The following is a 20,316-nucleotide window of genomic DNA, read 5'->3' on the forward strand; positions in this document are numbered from 1 at the left end:
CATTTGAAATATATCAGTCTGTGTGTAATGAATGAATATAATAGACATGTTTCACTTTTTGAATGGAATTAGTGAAATAAATCAACTTTTTGATGATATTCTAATTATATGACCAGCACCTGTATATTAATATCACAATGTTTCAGATGGCGAACCAAGCCTTAATGTTTGTGGGGGTTTTTTAACATTTATTTAAACCATTACAATAAGTCTCAACCAACTTAACATACATAAATAATATTGATATAACAAAAAATATCCGAGAGGGCTTCAAGTGTCCGCACGGCTAAAGTTGCGTCGCAGCATCAGACACAGAGCTTTGAGGAGCTTGAGAATGTGGGTTTGCCATGTGGAGTTTAAAATCTATCAAATGTTTCCTCATCACAACTTCACGTCAGTGTAGTATAGAAAGTCTAACCGAGGCTTAAGAAGCATTGAGGGGTAGCTGTAGTCCCTAGCCACTAAGTTTAAAATTCCTCTAATATTAGGTAGTCTGGTCAAGGTTGATTTAATTTCCCTAAATATCTCTGCACCCTGTTCGCCAATACGGAGCTAAGAATCATTCCCAAGCAGGCTGATTGGTCCACAGGAGCCAAACTCTAGCGGATCCTTGCCCTCCTTATGAATTACTGATATTATATCCTCTGACCAGCTCGTGGGTGGGTCATTGTCATCTAAGGCATAGTTGAAGACTGCACAAAGATCAGGTGTAAAGTCTGTCACAAAGAACAGACAACATTCGCAGGGCAATCCATTGTTTTTCAAAGATTTAATGGTTTCCTCTATTCCGCTTTTGGGGCTGTTAACTGCTCTGCTTGAGTCCACTTTGCCAAATTTAAGATCATTAAAAAATCCCTTTTAATTTTTGCCACCCTTTGAGCCTCATCTGGAGCATCATCGGGGTTCTGGTAAAATGTTTGAAATGCCCCTGCCACCTCAGCCCTAGACGTCGGGTGTCTTATTTTAGATACTATGATATTTGACTTTGCTCTCCTCAATTGAAAGGCAAGTAGACGACTTGCCCGACTAAGAGCTCCTTCAGCTTTAAGTTCTCCGTCCAGAGCAGCTCTACAACACAGTGTTGTTTCAGTGAATCATTGTCCGCGGTTGTTTTATGCTCATGTTCTAGTCTCTTTATATCACTTTCCAATTTACACAAACGTTTTATCATTTATGTATCTGAAAAGTTGAATTATTTTTTTTAGTCTTTTACTTTTATTCTTCTCATGCCTCCAGATGGAGAAGGTGGAGGAGGACCTGATCCGCTCCAAGTCCCTCAGGGAGAACCAGGCCAAAGAGTTCTGCCAGCAGCTCGACGCACTCCGACAGAAATACGAGCAGCAGGTCTGTACGAGTCTCTTTAAGTTTCTGTCCGTCTGTCGACCGCGTGTTTGTCAACCTAAACCTGCACGTGTGAGAAGTTCTCTTGCTCGTCGCCTCGCGAAGAAGCCAGTGGAAAGAAGTCTCCTCTCGCTCCTCATCATCATCACATTGTTGGATCTTTTCTTTGGGCAGCCGGAGCCAACCAAAGGGGACTGACATTCATTTTGTTATTCCTCCACATCTGTTCCACCTGATTCATTCCTCACGATAAGGGACACGCTTTAGATTACGCTTGGATTGCAGCTCAATAAATATCCTAAACGTTGCCAATTGAAAACGAATGCAATCTGCATAGCAGACACTCGGTCCGCTTATCGTCGCATCTCTGTCACTCTTCTTCGATTAGGAGTCTAGAAACCGTTTTGTTTTTTTCGCTTCTCATTGAAATCCAGCTTGCTGATAGGAGGACATCTCTCATACGGCATGGGATTCAATTAAACCACATAAATGGATATTATCGGAGGCCGCCAGTCTCATTGTAGCAAAGTTTATCTTTCTATTACTTACATTTCACTTTAACCTCAGCGGGCAGCAAGTGGGTTTTGTCCACTAGTGAATACCCTAATTCGTATTACAATGTATATAAGATACAAAATAGCTTCACTCAGGCATAATCATTCAGTCCTGCATAGCAACTAATAAATAAGACATTCATTTTTCCCTAGATTGCCATCAAATAATATATAATTTAAGTTCTTTTATTATTCCTTTAAATGAAGACGATTTAAGAGACGACAGCACTATCTCGTGTTTGTTTCCCATCTGTACCCGCGGCACGATTCACTGCCAGCACTCAACCTGTCCGTTAATAAGCATGCGAGCGCTCATCTCCAGGACCGATGGAGTTTACGCCGCGTGTAATTTGCCGTAGATTTTGCCGTAGAAGGATAGAAGCCCGGTGTTATATCCAAGGAGTAGAGAGATGGTTGCCCGTTATTGATTTGCGCCATGACTGAACACTTTGTGTTTGTAAATCACACTTTCAAAAGATTCAAATAGGATTTTTTTGTATCCACCAAAAACTCATTTGGGGAAAGTGGGGAAATGCTCTTTCTGTAATCACATATAGTCATAGAAATCAGACAATGCCGCTTAAACCTTTAAACAGATTGTACGTGTATCCAAAAGACATTTTCATGCCTCTAAAGTGATCCAGTAACGGAGGATTTATCGGTGTTTTTGAGTGTCAGCTCCAGCGTATTGCTCTGAAGGTATCGTAAATTCCATCTCATGTGAAAAACAGGTAAGTAATCAAAGCGTCGCAGGAACAACTGAAGCTGACGATTATCATCTGCTGCTTCAGAGTGTGGGGGTGCAGTTGACAGTTGAAGCCGGCTACACAGGGTTAGCAGCTCGTCAGGCAGCCTTTTGTCTTGAAGATGAAAAACACACAAAGACGAAAAGGCCTGTCGTCATCGTGATGATGTTGATGCGAGCGCTGGTGACATTAGCTACACAGTTAGAAGGGTAGAGAAAGAAAAAGGACGTTTTGTTTTTTTCTGTACACACGCGTGAAGACGTGTGATTATTCATGAGTTACTGCGAGCACAATCGTTTTATGTTGTGTGTGCATTCTTTAACACACACTGCATGACCACGGGTACTCTGTGTGCACCCGCTCACCCATGTGTCTGTGCATTGTGTCTCCGCTCCACAGAGATTGGTGTCACACGATTGCAGGAGGTCAAGTTTGTCCATTCAGATGCTCACAAAGGAACATTCCCTCAAGGGCGACTTCAATGACACATTAAAAAAAAAAAAAGGAGCTATGTATGAATGAGTTGTTTTCCAGCCGACCCTGTTTGCAGCCGGACGTCATGGCCTCTTGACGGAGCTCTGCCTCGTGATGTGGGGAGGTCAGATGTTAGCTTGGTAGAGCAGATAATATAGGAGCCTATAGTTTATAGATATGCAAGTGTGTGTACGAACTGTACGCAGAGATGAATACTTATGTCCAGCGCCGCTCACCGGCCATCTTCAGTTCAGATCTTACAGCGAGAGGCTCGTCTTTCTTCCATCCTCTCTCGTCCTTCCCACACCCACCCCAGCCTCCCCTGCTGGGACCAGACAGGGCTTCTGTTCAACCCTCCTCTATCCTCCTGCTTCCCAAACATTTCAGATCTCCCCCCCCCCACCCAGGGGCTTGAAAGAAGCCCATTACCTCACTGTCCTGGCTCAGTGCGCGCACACACACACACACAACCATGTCAGGCCGGTCTGACAGGAGTCCTGCTGTGCAGTAACACCCGGCCCACTCTGTATCCGTGGCACCAAGCTGTGCTGTAACCGACTCAGTCTTCCCTCATAAACGCCACGCCGGCCCCTTTAAGAACCGCAGCACCCAGCATCCTCCGCTGCACGCTGGCGCTACGTGATGTCACAACCAGGCTCCTAGCTGGGTCTGCTCTCTGTCATCACTTCTCCGTCTTTCTTTTTCCTTTTTAGCTGTTTTTCTCACAACGGATCTATCTTGCCCAATTCTTCGTCATCCTCGTTTCATCTCAGATCCCTTCTTTCCTCCAAAAACAACACCCCCCCTCCCCCATGACCTGAGACTCTGAACCGGAGCGAACAGTAAGCCACGATGTCCTGCTGGGGAGTTCTCGAAGCCACTGCCTGCTTGTCAGTCTGTCAGCTGTGAACTTGTGCTGCTGTATGAATCCAACTTTCCCCGTGGGACAACGTATTCTGACTGTGGATCTCATCTATTATGGAAGTCTGTGGAGTGGACCGTAGACGGCATCAGCATTGCCAGTGGCAGCACGTGGAAGATGTTGCCCACATCCTTCATAGTGTTTGTTTAATGGAGCTCTATAGTGTTCTACTACGAACTGGAGAAAATGGGAATGTGTGAGGGTGTGTGCGTGTCTCTTTAATGCCCTTAACTGAGCCGCAGAGATAAAATACACTTTTCCCGTTGCTCTTTTCAGAGGGCAAAGCTCTCTCCAAACCCGAGGGGTGAATTCTTGACTGCCCAAATTGAAGTGTCTATTGTGGCCTTCCTCTCAGTGCTGGGGACGGGATCCGGCTTCCTGTAGATAGCCGCTCATTCATCACCTGCTCTGAATAGCGCGCAACGTCCCGAAGATAGGGCCGTGGGTGTAGCAGGCACCGGGGCACAGAGGCCCGAGGATCTCCGCTTCTCTGGCAGGCCAGGTAGGGTGCCGTCAAGCACAATGTGCGGGGGATTAGCTTCAAAGCAGGGAAGCGAATGGGCCCCAGGCTGCCTGCTGTCCTTTCAAGACTCCGGCTGGGACTGCACGGCGGGATGGTGTGGGGGTCACTGGTCCCTCCCGCCATGGGGGAGTGGGAAGGGAACAGAGCCTGGGAAAGGCTTGGGGGGGGGGGGGGGGGCTCGGTGCTAGGAGCTCTGCTGCCAAGGCTCACCTCTCAGCAGGTGACTCTCCGCTCACTGTCGTGCTGGAACACACACTCGCTTCAGCTGCCAGGACGATTAAGCCCTGAGAAATTGGGGCTTTGTGTCCCATTAAAAGTGTTGTATTTTCCTCTACTGTATTGTGTGTAGCTGGTTGTAACTCCAGTGAGACTGAAGTTGTCTTGTTGACTGGTGCAGACAGCTCCTTGCTATACTTCATATATCCTCATGATAGCAGCCTGGAAGAACCTTTCAGCATCTTCTGGGTTCTCCTCAAAGTTTTCGGCTATCCTTGACTCTCTCTCGCTCCAGTTTTTTTTTTTTCCCGATTTGGGTTTATAATGATCATCATATTCATCGCCTAAGCCGATTTTCGCATGCTGTCAGGCGCATAGCATGGGGGCATTGGGTAGTTGCTGCTGCCAGATGGCTAACCCCTACCAGCTCGCATGCGGAGCCCAAACTAGCTGCTCTTTTATATGCCGATGGCAGAATAGGGCGAGGGGGGACAGATTTGAAGAGCGAGAGAGAGAGAGGAGTGGGACATTGACGGCTGGTCTGTACAATTGGCGGGAGGGCGGGTGGAGCGAGACAGATGTAAACACATCACTTCATGTCTGACAACGTGAGGAATCGGAGAAACTTTTCTCGCTTTTTCGCCCCAAATTGGTCGGGTGTTCTAGGTGGAGGGCATAGGTTGTTGTTGTTTTTTTAAGGAATCGGACGAAGAAAAGGATGAATGGATCGGTGGATGGACAAGTTGTCATGACGACAGGATTGCTCTGAGTGTGTGTTGGCTGATGAAGTCTCTCTTTTGCCTGCTTGTCCAATCAGATGGCTGAGCAGCGCGTGCAGCACGAGCAGGAGAGGACGCGGCTACAGCAGCAGCACAGCGCGGAACAGGACAGCCTGGTCCAGGAGCGCCAGTGGGAGGTGAGCAGCCTGGAGAGGCAGGCCAGGGCAGCCCTGCAGCAGCACCAACAGCACACCCAGGAGTGGAGGAAGCGCGATGCCCAGGTAGGGGGTCTCCACTGATCCACGTTTGCACACACACACACATACATGCTGACCCACCGCTCTCCCGTGGACAACCATTTTGTATTTTGCCCATTGACGGTTTCCTGTGGTTTCAAAAGCACAGCGGGTTAAGACACTTTTTCTTTTTTTTTAACTTGAAGCAACACAGATATTTGGTTGATTCGGTAGCTTTGTATCTGGTGCAAGCGTACGGAAGATTTTTAGATATTGCTATTTGAATAAATTTACATTTTATCCAACATTGCGCATAAAAAAAAAAAAAAAAAAAAGTTTTTAAAAATGAAATAAACGAAACAAAAAAAAAATCGCGCGGACCCAACTTCCACCGTTGTCCTAATGTTTTGCTTTTTTAAATTATTTTTTTATCACCGCAGGGTTTCGTGATAGAAGTGTACGGACTTGAGATCCAGAAACCACAGGTAGCCAGATGAAGGAGAAGAAATCTGTTCTGTTCTTTTATTACAAAACCCTGTGTCGAATTTCTCTTTTTATTCTCCACTGTACGGTTGTGGACCAGCGACAAGCGCCCTCTACTCCCACCGAAGTGTATCTCCGTGTGGCATTCTCCTCTCACCGCAGGTAGCCCTCTCCCTCCAGAAAAACGCTGCGTATTCTCTTATTTCAGCGTTGACGGCCACAGTGACCGTTTTGGACATTTTGGATCGATATTCATGGACATCCCTGACACCTTCTCACACCCCCTCGCTCAGCCTTCGCCTCCCCTCCAGCCTGGGCTAGCTTGGAGCTCTGTGGGAAGCCGTTTGACAAACCAGCTCCCAACGGGGGGGATGTGTTCGACTCTTCCTGATGAAATGGACACTGTCAGCATGCAGAGAATTGTGTTTATCAGCCGTTAAGTGGAGATGGGGATTCCGGCCACAGTCGCATAAAATGACTCGCGAAGAAATCCGGCCTTAAGTTAACAATTTTTTTTATATTTACGGCAATGGGGAGTTTTAACGATCGATTACGTTTACCGCTAATAAAAACAATTAAGTTTTTTCCTTGACAAGGTGTTTACCAACACTATATCTAAAGTGAAAGCTTATTCCTTCTCGTAAAATGCAGCAATATTTGACTTGAGTCTCCCCAAGTTGCAAATTGCAATCTTTTTGTCTTAAATGTTTATTTTTTTGGTCAATTTTAGGTGTTTGCAATGAAACTAGAAGGGCCAAACGACCCCCTGTTGCTCGCTCAAATGTGAAAATAGTCTTTCATTAGTTCGTCAGCTCTGTTACTCAAGCCATACCAGTATACTACTATACTGGCTGGCTTGTGTCACAGCAGTCTAAAACATCTTCAAAAAGCTTTTCATTCCAGCTCAAATGTTCCCGTGTCTTAATATTTTTGGAGAATGTATTTCACAGCACTCATGACACCAGCTAGCGTGTTGTTTGGGTTTCTGGAAACGCCGTCACAACAGGACATTTCTGCCTATAACACTCTGTCCTACTCGTGTCAAAGTAACGTGTCGTCTGACAGATCTTAGGATCTCGGGAGGTGACGGGAAACAAACTCCCCCCCCCCAGTGCTCATCTCGTATTCTCAGTTCCTGTTTGCTCGCGCAGCATGTTAAGTAGAGACCAGACGCCTGCATAATGTCAGATGTTAAATCAAGATTTTCACTCAGGCCTTGGACGGGGTTGTGCGCTTTCTGAGAGTGGTGGCGACGTGAGCTGGTTTGACTTCCTGTGTGAGCGCTGTTCTATGGATGTGCTGTTAAAATGACAAGAAGCTGACACTGCGGCAGCAGATATGTATTAAAGATGAGGGTTTGTTTTTGCACTGAGCAAAGCCTCTTATTACTAAACACTTCTGCATTACCAAAGTTGTTTACCCCTTAAGAACTCGGCCCTGTCACACCGATAGCAATGTGGCTCCTCGCTGTCCGCCGTTCTAAACCGTCACACCGGGCTGTGAAAGTTTGTGAAAATATGAATGGAGCTTTGAAAAAGAACATTTTCCGATTCCTGTAAAGTAAATGCCACGGCTTCATTTCTTCTTCCATTTCGCTTGTGCTTCTGGGAGGAAGCAGGACCTTTTCCAAACACACTCCCACCACATGGGTGAGATGGACAATATCTTCTTCTGCCTGCTGTGGCGATTGAACCCAGGCCTCGTTATTTCTGCCGACGTCCGGCTCACACTTTCTCTCAAGTCTTCCTGGAATCGGCGCAAAGGACAATCGCAGCTCAGAAGTTGGCGAAGTAAACAGCAAATGTCCGTCGCACGCTCGCAGGATGAGTAACACCCACTCATCCCCTTGATGTGGTGGGACATTAATATACAGCATTCCTCACTCTTGCCTTGTGTTTGAGAAGGAGAGCCAATGAGTCGTAGCGGCGATTGGAAGGAAGAGTTTTTAAAAAAGAAGAAGAAAAAGTCGTGGACAGGTTGTCCTCATATCCAAAATACTCTGGTTCACCCACAATGGAGCTCGCTACGCATTATTTAGGCTATATGACCCATCTGCTGTGTACACGGGGCTTCTATTCGTCAACATTCCCACTTTTAAATGATTTTTTTCTTTTGCCGTTTGTGCTTTGAATGTTACACGTTGCGAATGAAAGAATTCGAATTAAGCCGCTGGATTGGAGACCTGTTGTGCGGTTGGCATCCCACTGACTCAGGGGATTAACTCTCCATTCCCAGCCTCGTGGACCCGCGTGTTCTCCTAAAAGAATAAAAGTATTTGTAAAACTGTTTTTTGTTTTTTTTTTAAATACCAGAGTATGAAAGGAAGCTTTCATTTGTCTGTCTGTCCAGGATGATGAAATGTCTTCTTGCCGGTTAAACATGTTTGCCGACAGCCACTTCTGTGCTGCTCTGTCAGCTGATCAATGCCCCCCACCCCCCAGAGGACGAGGGATCCATCACTGGTACTCTCTCTAACACGCCCCAGTCCTGGTGTAGAGGCCTTTCTTTATTCGCCTCCCCACCGCACACATTGTGATGAAATCCTCCACCCATGGAGTGTTATGAATATATTTAAAATAGGCATCCTTGAAACTATCGCAGGACTTATTTCATATTCTCTGTAAACTTAAGCAATTTTGGAGAATGTAAAGCTTCGTTGTATTACACGATAAAAACATATTTTGCTATTTTTCCCACAATACTCCGTTTTGTGTTTCGCTTGCTGAATAATATATAACAAACTAGGACAGGCATTATGAATTGATTTGAAGCCTTGCTTTTGTTTTTTGTTGTTGCAAACAACAGAATTGTTTGTTCAATGCAAATATCCATCATTCATATTTTTCCCACCGGCTCCTCCTCAGAACTAGGTATTATTTTCCAGGCTAATTATTTATCTTTCTGAAGGAACGTGCGCTGCCACCTGGACTTCAAACGGCATTGGAGAGAGCGCCAGCCTTGTGAGGTTCTTCTTTCTGGGCCACGATGGACTAAATAATGATGCTGTCAATGTTTCAAAGCGTCTCAATCCCAAGTACGTGATTAAGACGTGACGAATGAGGAGGGTGATGACAGACTGAGTTAAGCCGAGCTAAGAGGAAGTCAGATGAAGCAAACCAGGCAGACGGCTAGAACCGGTGTGCACGTCGATTGTCCCAGCGCTTGTGTTTTGCCATTTACCGAATGATCGGTCCCCCGAGATCCGGTATCGTCAAGCGGATCCCGTCTTGTCTCTCAATGACGTCCAGTAGCGGATCTCTCACTGAGCTGTGTTTGTCACTGGCTTTGTGACTCTTTGAATTATTTCATCATCATCATCATCCCATGCGCAGTGCATGTTGGAACCTAGCTGTTTTTTTTTTTTTTATATTCAGAACGATTGATCATGGGCGAAGTCATCAGTGACTCACGATGCTCTGTGAAGAGTGTGACAGCGTGTTCTCTCTCGAACCATGAAGACATTTAGTGTGTGCATACATCACATCTTGGATCTCAGCCACATTTATCTGGCAGTAAAACATTCATTGCGACACTCTTACCTATGTTTTTATATTTATATTTATTTATTCTTTACTGTCTAATGACAGAAACAGTGTCGGCATGAGGGCCAGATGAATACAACAGTTGAGGAAATGTTTTGTGAACAGATAATGAAGAAATAAATGTGTTAAAGCAATACTTTATGGGGAATATGCTTATTTGCGTTGCAGTTGGATGAGAAGACACCACTCTGATCTCACTACACCTGTGCATTAACTGTGGAGCTAGATGCAGGAGGTGATTAGCTTAGCATAAAGACTGGAAAGCAGGGAGACACGGCTATCCTGGTTTTCTCCAATGCTCCGAAATATGCCGACCAGGGCCTCTGAAGCTCACTAGATAACTGGTTGAATATTGTTTGTTTAATCCACGCACAAACTGAGCTCCACAGTTACTGCACAGACCTGGGAGTGGTATCATCCAACTATCAGTAAAAGTTAAATGATAGTATTAAAAACTTCTCAAAGTAGAAAGAAAGTCGAGACATAAATAAGGTTTATAGCTTAGGTCAACAAAGTCTAAGCTAAAAGTTGTCCCACCCGTCATGCTAATGCAAACTTTACTTTCTCTTAGCAGTCATTTGAGGAATAGCACATGTGCAACTACTGTAATAAGATGAATGGCTGTGCTCCATTTAGGTGCGCCTGTGAGCCAACGTGCACAATACCCGGGCCTGGCGCTGACATGCCAAGATGGAATACAGCTATTATAAATGTCATTAGTTGCGCCGGTGTTTGCCAAGTCATAATATCTGCTGTGAGAAAGCCTGTTCGTAGTTATAGCAAGTTCATGAAATGCCTCTTTTTTTTAAGATGGGAAAACATATCACTTTCCTCTTATGTTATTACATTAATGTCTGACGGTCGTCCACAAGGTAGAATAATTGGTACATTAAGAGTAATGTTAAAGATTGAACCCTTTTTCCCTCTTTAGTATCTGTCTGATCAGAAAGGACTCTGGAGCGGTAAACGAGGTCCTTCTTTTATAAAAGCACTCTTCACCAAATCATGATTGCTATTCTTCCTACAATGGAAGATTGCATATTGTCGAATAGCGATAAGAGTGGCAGCTTTGTTGTAGTTCCAACACCTCCAGTTTTATTAGCAGCGCACCCTTAGGTGCTGCCTAAACAACTTCCATATTACGGTTCTGCAGGGAAAGTAGCACATGGCTTAAATGTCTGTGCAACAAGTTGCATTATAAGCGCCGTGGAGCTATTTCTGGTGTTTTTAACTTCTGTTTCTCACAATATTCTAGCGATAAAGATCTACAGTGGAGGATGAAGTCTCATGGCGTCTCTTCCACATTTGACTTTGTGTCCATTTTCCTCTTGATTGAAACATAGAAAATCCGTTATCTAGCGTTCTGTTGTTCTCCCCAGTCCTTTGAACTGGCACCATTTGACCCGTTACATTTCATGTGACGCTCCTATTGTGGCAGAGAGCCGCTTCGTCACAAAGCTCGTCAACCCCTGCGCGCTGACACGTGTTCCTGTTGGATGTGGCTGTGCTCACGTTCTTACAAAGGAGACTCGCTCTTTTGGCCTCTGAAGTGTCATTGCCAGTGCCTCTCTTCTGAGATTATACTCTAACTTATTAAAAGAGTTTTGGAAGGCAGATCACCCACATTTGTTAAAGAGAGAATTATACATTAAAGATTCTCCAGGGCTCAGATCCTATTGCTGCTTGCCCTTGAAGGCTCAAGCGGAGCAGGGAGACGCTGAGAGACAGAGGATTGCATGTGTTTGTTTTGCTTTTGCCTCATATTCTCTCTGAATGTGCTGCATGCCACTGTGTGTGTGTGTGTGTGTGTGTGTGTGTGTGTGTGTGTGTGTGTGTGGCAGCTCGACCATGTATGGCTGTTTATAGTGTGTGCACGAGTGGATCTGGCTGTGTCATACTCTCTCCAACATTGGCACACACGGAGCCACAGCATCTGCCTGTTTCTGTGACACGCCTTTGAAGTCTCTTTGATTCTCCCCAGTGCCCGCTAAAAAAGACTTCAGGCACTTCCTGTCTGATTGCCTTAACGTGGCGTTGTCCTTGGATGCCCAGGCTTTTTGAGGGGGGGGGGCAGGGGGCAGAGCACAGGGTGTGAAACCCAAGTAAGAAATAAACCAAGTAAACCAAGGAGAGTAATGAGGATGTGCAATAGCTTGGGGAATATGTGCAATATAGGTAGGGAAGGGTGTAACACGGCAACTGCGATGCATCTTGCAGCCACCTGCACTTCACTCCGATGCCGTCTTGATTATTGCGTGTTGTACATTTTAGAGAATGATCATATTATACTGAGACATGTTAAATGTGTGGTCATGTATTACAAAGTGGCTGTTTGAGGACAGTGGACATGTGATATCCCGTTATGAAATAGATGGCCCCATGTCCTCATACTGAAGCCGAACATTTCAAATAATGTGAAATTTACATTAAGAAAGAACTTCTTTCACTTTTGAGGTTGCAAACGGTCTTAATAATAGCAGCTAAGTGATGCAGTTTTGTCAAAACAACAAGCATATCTTCTTCCTTTTGGGCATTTTCCAAACTTTTGAGATGTAAGTTCATCGCATGTGTCAGAGACCGGTTCTTATTTCTGGTGTTTCTGAGGCTCTGGGGTTGGGCTTATTGGCATTCATACTGTGTAATGTTGCCGCTCACTGGCAGCACGATTAAAGCGGCTCATCGGGGGTAAAGTCGAGGCTGAGAAGTTCAAAAAAGAGAGGTCAAGAGAAGGGGTCACGCCCTCGCTGCAGCTACACAAACACACAGAGGGAAACAGAGGAGATGTAAGCATGGTTGCAAAACTTCACAGGAACTCCCTCACACGTGGATATCTTTGTTTCTTTATTTTCACCCCACAGGACACAGATTATACTTGTGTTTCTCTTGATCCCTCACATACTTGTCAGAGAGCGTCCCAGCCAGTGATCCAGCCAGAAATGCATGAGGAAAGAATATGGGTGGATGTTCTAATAAATTGTCTTCTTTGGTACATTAAATAAACATATTTCGACATCAATCCATCTGGAGGGATAAACAAAAATAGATCTTAAGTACGGTTCACTTCAGCCAAAAAGACCACGGTAGCCTACATCTTACAATACATCGAAGTGTAAAACAAACCAATTAAGACGGTACCTCTTCTCTCAACGGGAATATGAAATCTAAACCGAAGAGCATCTCAGAGCCACATGATATCTGCAGGACATTGGTTCACATCACTTACCTAAATTCTTACTCTATCCGTCTCTTTCCAGACGATTTCCGATTTGGAAGCCCAGCTGTCCGGTCACCGCGATGACCTCCAAGGAGCCCACACGCAGCACAAGCAACAGTTGGCTGAGATGGCGTTACTCCGGGAGGAGGAGAAACGAGTGGCGTTCCTGGACAGAGAGGCGTCCGTGGACCGGCTGCGCTCTGACATGGAGCGCATCCGTGGCGACCTTGAGGAAAGCCACCAGCAGGAGAAGGCCACTGCTCAAGAGAAGGTGGGTGGAGGGAAGGAGGGAGAAGAGTCAGTTTCCAATAGGATGCTGTCTGCATAAATCACGTTACGTCACTCTCTGGTGCCTGTGTGGGGGAATGTCTATTTGAACAAAGGTTCCATGAAAAATGACACCTTCGTTTGTTCGCTTGCAGAAACTAGAAAAGAGAATGTCTAAAATGGCCAATAAATACTGAATTAAGGAAGAAAGGGGAGAGGTGGAGAGGTTCTATTAACTCTCGAGGCGGGGTTCTAGATGGTGTTTTGTTATATTGTTTTAGTAAATCAAGATTATTTTTTTCCTTTGGAACTCTCACTGTCTCTCTGTATGTCTCCTTCTCACTTAGATGTTTGTCAGAGGACATGTGAACAATATTGTCTTTATCAAGCTGTTCTTTTTCATCAGTGTGGACAGTGAGAACAGAACGTGTCTGTGTGAGTAGGCCTGAGAGTGGTCGTATGGAGCTTTTATCCTATTTAAGGCTTTTTACGACCCCTCTCATTCACCCTTTCTCCCACGCCGACAACAACAAGCCACCTTGCAAGGTGAGTTCCGTGTCTTGACAGACGTGTGGACAGAAGGAGCCGGGGAATCGAACTGCCGCAACCCGCTCTGCCTGCCGAGCCGCCGCCGCCGCCGCCTCCGGGGGAAGGAAGGCTTGCTCGGGTTCACCGCTGTAGCGAAGGTTCTTAATGTTTGCACATCAAAGCTGGGGTTCAACCTGTGCGCGTGTCCTCTCAGCTGCACCCACAGACTCATTGAGAACACCACCTTGAACCCAGCATATTACTATTACTGTGCATCCTGGATCCTTGAACATAAGGTTGCTTTGCTATCTTAGTGAACCAGGAAGTACTTCAATTAAGAACGTCTGAGCTTTCCTCTCTTTCTTGCTCTCAATCTGTCTCACATTCGCTCCTCCTCGCCACGACAGAAACTGGACCCACGGCTGGGAAATCACCCGTAATCTTGTGCTGGTCTAGCAGGAAGCTGACCTAAGGTGGTTGATCAGAACCTAATCCCTCAGCAGGTCTCATCAAAGAGAGCATTTTTCATTAGACACCATCCCGCGCCAGCTGCGCAGCATTAGCCCCGGAATGCAGGGACCTCCAAAGCACCCAGTCGGCCATTTTGGCTCCATATGGCACACAGAACTAGGGGTACTGAAGGGAGAGAGATCCGAGGGAAAGAGTGTTCTTATTACAGGCTAATCCTCATTTGAAGAAATCACGCTATTCCCTATCTGTCCCGTTTTTGTTTTTTTTTCCCTTTTTGGATATGTGAAGTCTGTTTTGCAGCTAAAAGTTATTTATCTTTTTGGCTCCCTGTAAGTCATCTCTCTCTCTTCCCTTTTTTTTGTGCGCAGGGGAAAAAATGACCCACAGTTGTCGGGGGAATCTGGAGTGGATTCAAAGCAGTGATGCTGAATGTTGAACTCAGACTGATAAGACTATAAGCAATGTGCTGGTTTCACTTTTTATGAAAGAGATTAATGATTTCTCCGTGCTTTTTTGTCAGCTGAAAGTGCACGCTTCTAAAAAAAAAAGAAAAAAAAAAAAAATCAACAAAGGTTGAACGTCTCGCTTTCCCCCTTTTTTCTACTTTCTAATCTGTCTCCAAGTTTGACTTTCGGAGTGGGCAGGGAAAAGTTTCGTAGTGCCCATTTTTTTTTTTCACATTGGATTGAAGTCAGCCAGCTCTCAGATCCATATTGACTCGTTCGCCCTTTTTCTGTAAGCTGAAAATTTCTCATTCTTTTGATGCAGACAGAAATGCTGTCCTCTGCAGTCCACCATCCTCTTGGAAGCAGAGCCTGGGCTGGCCAGCTTTTCCTCCCTTTTATTTATTTCTTTTTCAACACATCTCCTAGATCCTGGAAAAAAGGGCCGGAGAAATCCATTAAATCCATGAATGGATTCCCATCAAAGACGCGTGCGTTTAAGGGAGAGACAGAGAGGGAGAGAGGGACACAGGGGGATGGGATGTGTTTTGGGAGTAGACAGTCGAAGCTGTTGGAATGAAATAATGAGAAACAGAATATCAGACGTTCAGATAGTTCCATACATTTGAGCTGCACCAAAAAAGGAAAGGAGCAGAGAAGGAAAAGTGATGGAGGTAGGCTGAGTAGAAGGTGTGTGTGTGTGTGTGGGGGGGGGGGGGGGTAGTCTGGTTAATATTGAAGGCTATCTGTGTGTGTGTGTGTGTGTGTGAGTGTGAGTGAGACCTCCCAATCTCCGTTCTCCACTGAGGGGCCTGTGAAGCTGCCTGTGTGCCTGATAAAGACGCTTCATCTCTGGGCTACAGTGGGCACGGATCCTGCCTCTCACCTACACACCACCTCCTTATCTAACCTTCTTTTTTTCTTCTTCCTCCACCCGTCCATCTCTCCCTGTCTTCCCCCACGTCCTCCCCCCGTGCCTTCAAGTTGTGGCACAGAACATCAGGACTTTTTAGTTTTTAGTTACCAGAAATCATCGCTGAGCTTTGAGGCAGTGAGGGAATACTGTTTCGTAGCACACGTACATTTGTGCACACACACACACACACTCTCCTCTGTAAGATGCCTGGCATACAAAACACAGGTCATATTTGCAATCAGTGCTCGATAGGCAGTACTCGTATGAGCTTACAGTTTGGTTAAAGGAGAAACGGTCTTTGCGTTGGCCCTCTTCACCTCACACAGCTGTATTGTACTCCCTCCCTGCTTGTCAATACTAGAGATCTAAGATACCGTGAGACAAAAGTTCAAGAGGCCTCAGGTTTGATAGCAGATGAATAACGTCTGGAACTGTTCATATTTTCTCTCAGTCTGGAGAGCTTTTTCAACTGCTTGTGGAGATTAGATGTGCACATTTTGGCTGATATGTTTGTGTGGACCGGGGTGTATGATTGTGTGTGTGTGAGTGTGTGTGTGTGTTTGCATGTGTGTAAAATGCTTCCCTACTTTCACTTCAGATCAAAGGGACGGGGCATTTCATCAAACACTAACATAGTGTGACAAAACCACCTGGAGGCAAACATCAGCCAATGAGAAAGCAGCTTTTTTGGCAGGCAGTACCCAATTCCGAGCTGCCTGTGTCACTGCACCAGCGTCCCTCTGGCCATGTCCCATGTGACACGAAAGTGCTCGCTCTTTCCCTCACACGCACACACTAACAGGTGGAGGATTAGAAAGCTGAGGTAGGAAGGCCTCTTGTTTTGCAATTACTCTCTTTTTTTGTCATTCACTTTGCTTCAAGGAGGCAGTATATAGACATCCAAAAACTTGAGAGGTTCTTCCTCGAAAAGTTGTCTTACTCAGTGTAGTAGTCAGTACAAGTACAAGTCCCCTAGCTGGTGCCGGAGCTTTCTTTTGTGTATCTTTCAGAGTACTCGGCTTGTTCGACAGCCAGTGATTCTGTAGGCGCCGATGCTCTTTTCGTATCATTTGGCTGCAGAAATGAACAACAAAATCGAATACACTTGGTTAATGTGCTTTGTATTATTTCAAAGCTACCAGTTCCCCGCCAACAAATCTGATCAAATGTGTGTTTTGGTGAGATCAACTTGCTGGCTATTGTTTGGCGAGCATCGCTGGCCTTCTCCTATATAAGGTTGTGGATCCAGATGTTCCGTTTGCATCTGGATTCAGTCGTGATGGATAATATATCTACGGTGATCATTTGTGAGCAGATTTTTGACTCAAATTTTGATTTCATCTGTGAGAAACTGTTGCAGAAGAGGATTGCAGAGGCAGTTTGGTACCTCAGCACGGGCACAGACTGCAGCCCTCATTTAAGTTCTTTGGCAAAGGAAAAAAATCATCTGTTTATAACTGTTGTTTGTTGTTCTGTGCACAAAGCTGACTAGGCAATCTTTTCATGTGGCCGGAGATCCATCTGCTTTCACACTATTGGACCGAACCGTCTCTAAATGTGGTTTGACTGATTGGATCTTAATGTGTCTTCAACGTTGCATTCACGTCCATATTTAGAGCTGTGCATTCGTGAACAGACCACCCAAGATGTTCTTTAGTGCAAAACATGCACTCTCCGGATTTTCCCAAATGTTCACCGAGCACAGTGCCAGTCTCGGTCGCTCTGTGCCTCTTGTTTCTGTGGATCTAGTTTGTGTGGATCTCTGCTCTTAAGTAGTATCTCCAAAGTATCTCTTGAAACTGTATGTCCTCCTAAAATGACAGAGAAGTCTTAACATTAACCTCAAAATGCAAAAGTTAAACCAGGGATTTAATACATTGTTTTAGTACACCATCATAAACCATCCATATGACTCCATTCTTGTAGCTTTGGTCCGTTGTGCTCTCTGCCCTGGTGAGCGTACCGTTCTCTCTCTCAGCCAGAAGATGGTGGTACGAGGTTGTTGTCATTGTTGTCCTCGTAGACGCATCTTGCCTCTCTCTCTTGCCCACCGCCGCTGCTGACTTATTAGGTTGGTTCTCTGCCATTTTGGAGAGACACCAAATCACATTATTCCGTCGGTCACGGATTAGGACGAGGAGAAGAGAGACGTAGACTGAGGGATGATCAAAGAGGGTCTGCATTCACCTCACACTAACGGACTAAACGGGAGACAAAGAGACGGGGGAGGCAGAGCGAGGGATCTGATTTTACGGGAGAAAGATGTAAAGTTTAGGATGTTTCGCGCAGTGCATTCAGATTATTGGCTCTGTGTGTCTGCGGTTGGTATATGTTTACATCATAGCTGCTCCACAAACACACATTAAAGCATTGGTGTATGAACATAAGTTGTTTGTTTGTGTGCGTGTGCGCAGGCCTATCAGAGCTCCTCGTTCCCTCAGTGCACCATCGGGCCCGGCGGCGGAGAGAGAGATTGAGTGAGTCACCCAGCAGATGAAAGAGTCAAAGTAAAGGCTTTGCCGTCCCAAAAAAACATCACACAGTTCCCTTGCTCACTTTTTGAAGTCATCCAAGAGGAGGGAGGGAAGCGACACACTTTCTCAATCGCATTAAAACATGGCGTCAGGCGGCTCCCATCTTGTTGCACGCTATAGATTACACTTTGGTTTGAAGTGGAGTTTTAAGTGGGACACCATGATATTGGGGGCTCTGTTTTTTTTGGGTTAAGTTCCCTAATTCAACTCGGATTCATCCCACATCTGAAACATCAGGCAGACTTATTCATCAAAGTAGGGATGGAGGCATAAATAGACAGGAAGTGAGCTCTACCTGTGCAGAAAGACGGAGTTTTATCACAGTTCCATCTCCTCTTCGCAGTCATCTTACGTTACCTTTCCCTGTAATCTGTACACAGAAAGCATGAATGAAAGACTTTTTCTGTGGTTTTAAAGAAACGAAGAGGAACGATCTGTGATTCTACACTCGACTCTTCGCAGCCTCAAAGTAACTTCTCTTCCTGACCTTCTCCTGCGGGTTAGATGTTAAGCCCACTCGCGCTGATGGTAATGGATGTAATTGGTGTTCCGATACCGAGAACTGGCTGAGTGAGTTATCGCTGAACATTCGGTATGTTGCGTGTCTGACGTATGTTTATCTGTGAATGCCTTGATCGTGTGTGATGCATTTTTTCTGTACTGTGTGTGTGTGTGTGTGTGTGTGTGTGTGTGTGTGTGTGTGAGTGATGCAGCACATGACAGTGAGGCAGCGGGGATTAAGAGAATCACTACTGACAGGCGGTGATGGCAAACTGTGAAATGGAAATAAAGTCTCTTGTCATTACAGCACCAGCTCTCTGTGTCTCACACACAGATACACAGGCAACAGCACAGCAAGCAAGACAGCAATGATTACAGACAAACGAGCAAATAACATCTCCCAGCTCTCCCTCGCTGGCAGATTGAACTCAAATTGTTATGAGAGACACGCAGAGTGAACAGAGGATCGTTTTTGAATGCTTACAAATACTGCTGCCACTTAAAATGAAAGATTCTATTTGAAATCATGTTACACAAATCAATTCCCGAGTGTGCAAAATACGACGAGTTGTCTGCAGACTGAATCCACCAACAAGCATTGAAAGAGCATGTTTTGTGACTCGCCGTCTCTTTAACAACACCCCTGTCCTTTACATTATCACCTGTTAATCGGTCGTCACGTTGTGTCCTTTCTATGTGTGCGGGGTGACGTCAGCCTTGTGTTGGTTCAGTTTTATATAGTGTGAGATGATTGGAAACATATCGGAGGAAAAATGCCATATGGAGGCGATATCCTGCCCGGGACTATAGAATGCACTGAACAGATACACAGAAGTTATCATGTGTTGGCCAGGCGGAAACCTCCAGGTCTGAAAAGTGAAGCCAATGCAGAAGTGCCTGAACGTTTATAACAGCCAGCAGGGGGCGACTGCTCTGGTTGCAAAAATGAGTCCGATTGTATAGAAGTCTATGAGAAAATGACCCGGCTTCTCACTTGATTTACTACCTCAGTAAACATTGTGAACATCAGTTTATGGGCTCAATCACTAGTTTCAGGTCTTCTTCAATGCAGCATGATGTTCCTTTAGTGATGGTCCCATTTCGAGTAAAATAGACCATAAAGCGGGATATGCTTAAGGGCGGGGCTACCTTGTGATTGACAGTTCGCTACCACGGCGTTGTCCAGTCTGGGCGTTGTTCGTGTTTTCCCTCTTACAACTTTAACCCTGTTAAACACATTGTCTTCATTTTTTCAAAGATAATTGTAACGTTTTGGTTCGGTTGTACTTCTCACTCTCGTGTCACTTCTGGTTGCAAAATAGCAAGATGGCGACGGCCAAAATGACGAACTCGAGGCTTCAAAATGGTGTTCCACAAACCAATGGGTGACGTCACGGTGGCTACGTCCACTTCTTATGTACAGTCTGTGGCGATTACTCTTACTGAGAAACATTTAGTTTAGTTTCTTCCTCCTTTAGCAACAGTACAATCCATTAGAGACAATGGGACTCACTGCACACCTTGAGCAAATTTCACTTCCAAACAGCCACAGATCAAATGCTGGATGTGTGTTTGGCCTTCACGTGTCCTGTTTGTCCATTGTCTGTGTTTGAATAAGTGTAGCTTGTGTCTATACCTTTTAAGTGTGTGTGTGTGTGTGTGTGTGTGTGTGTGTGTGTGTGTGTG

At 45.4% G+C, this 20,316-nt stretch overlaps 1 protein-coding gene across 6 annotated transcripts in view; it reads left to right on the forward strand.

The window, feature by feature from the left end:
- The first annotated feature begins 99 nt into the window (after positions 1-99).
- Positions 100-20,316, forward strand: part of LOC116397008 (centrosomal protein of 112 kDa-like) — a 46,478-nt gene continuing 26,261 nt past the window's right edge. For 5 of the 6 annotated variants that reach the window (XR_004213643.1, XM_031872094.1, XM_031872093.1 and 2 more), the window contains exons 1-3: positions 100-1,344; positions 5,594-5,776; positions 13,011-13,241. Coding sequence is in view for 5 of the 6 variants with exons in the window: in XM_031872094.1 (XP_031727954.1) it covers positions 1,237-1,344; positions 5,594-5,776; positions 13,011-13,241 (522 nt within the window). In the remaining variant the exon portion in view is untranslated. Of the gene's footprint in view, positions 1,345-3,599; positions 4,540-5,593; positions 5,777-13,010; positions 13,242-20,316 lie in introns of those variants that run through there. The other variant, XM_031872095.1, reaches the window with a different exon arrangement.

This window comes from Anarrhichthys ocellatus, unplaced genomic scaffold, assembly GCF_004355925.1.
Source record: "Anarrhichthys ocellatus isolate YVR2014 unplaced genomic scaffold, GSC_Weel_1.0 scaffold62, whole genome shotgun sequence".
NCBI classification, from domain to species: Eukaryota; Metazoa; Chordata; class Actinopteri; order Perciformes; family Anarhichadidae; genus Anarrhichthys; species Anarrhichthys ocellatus.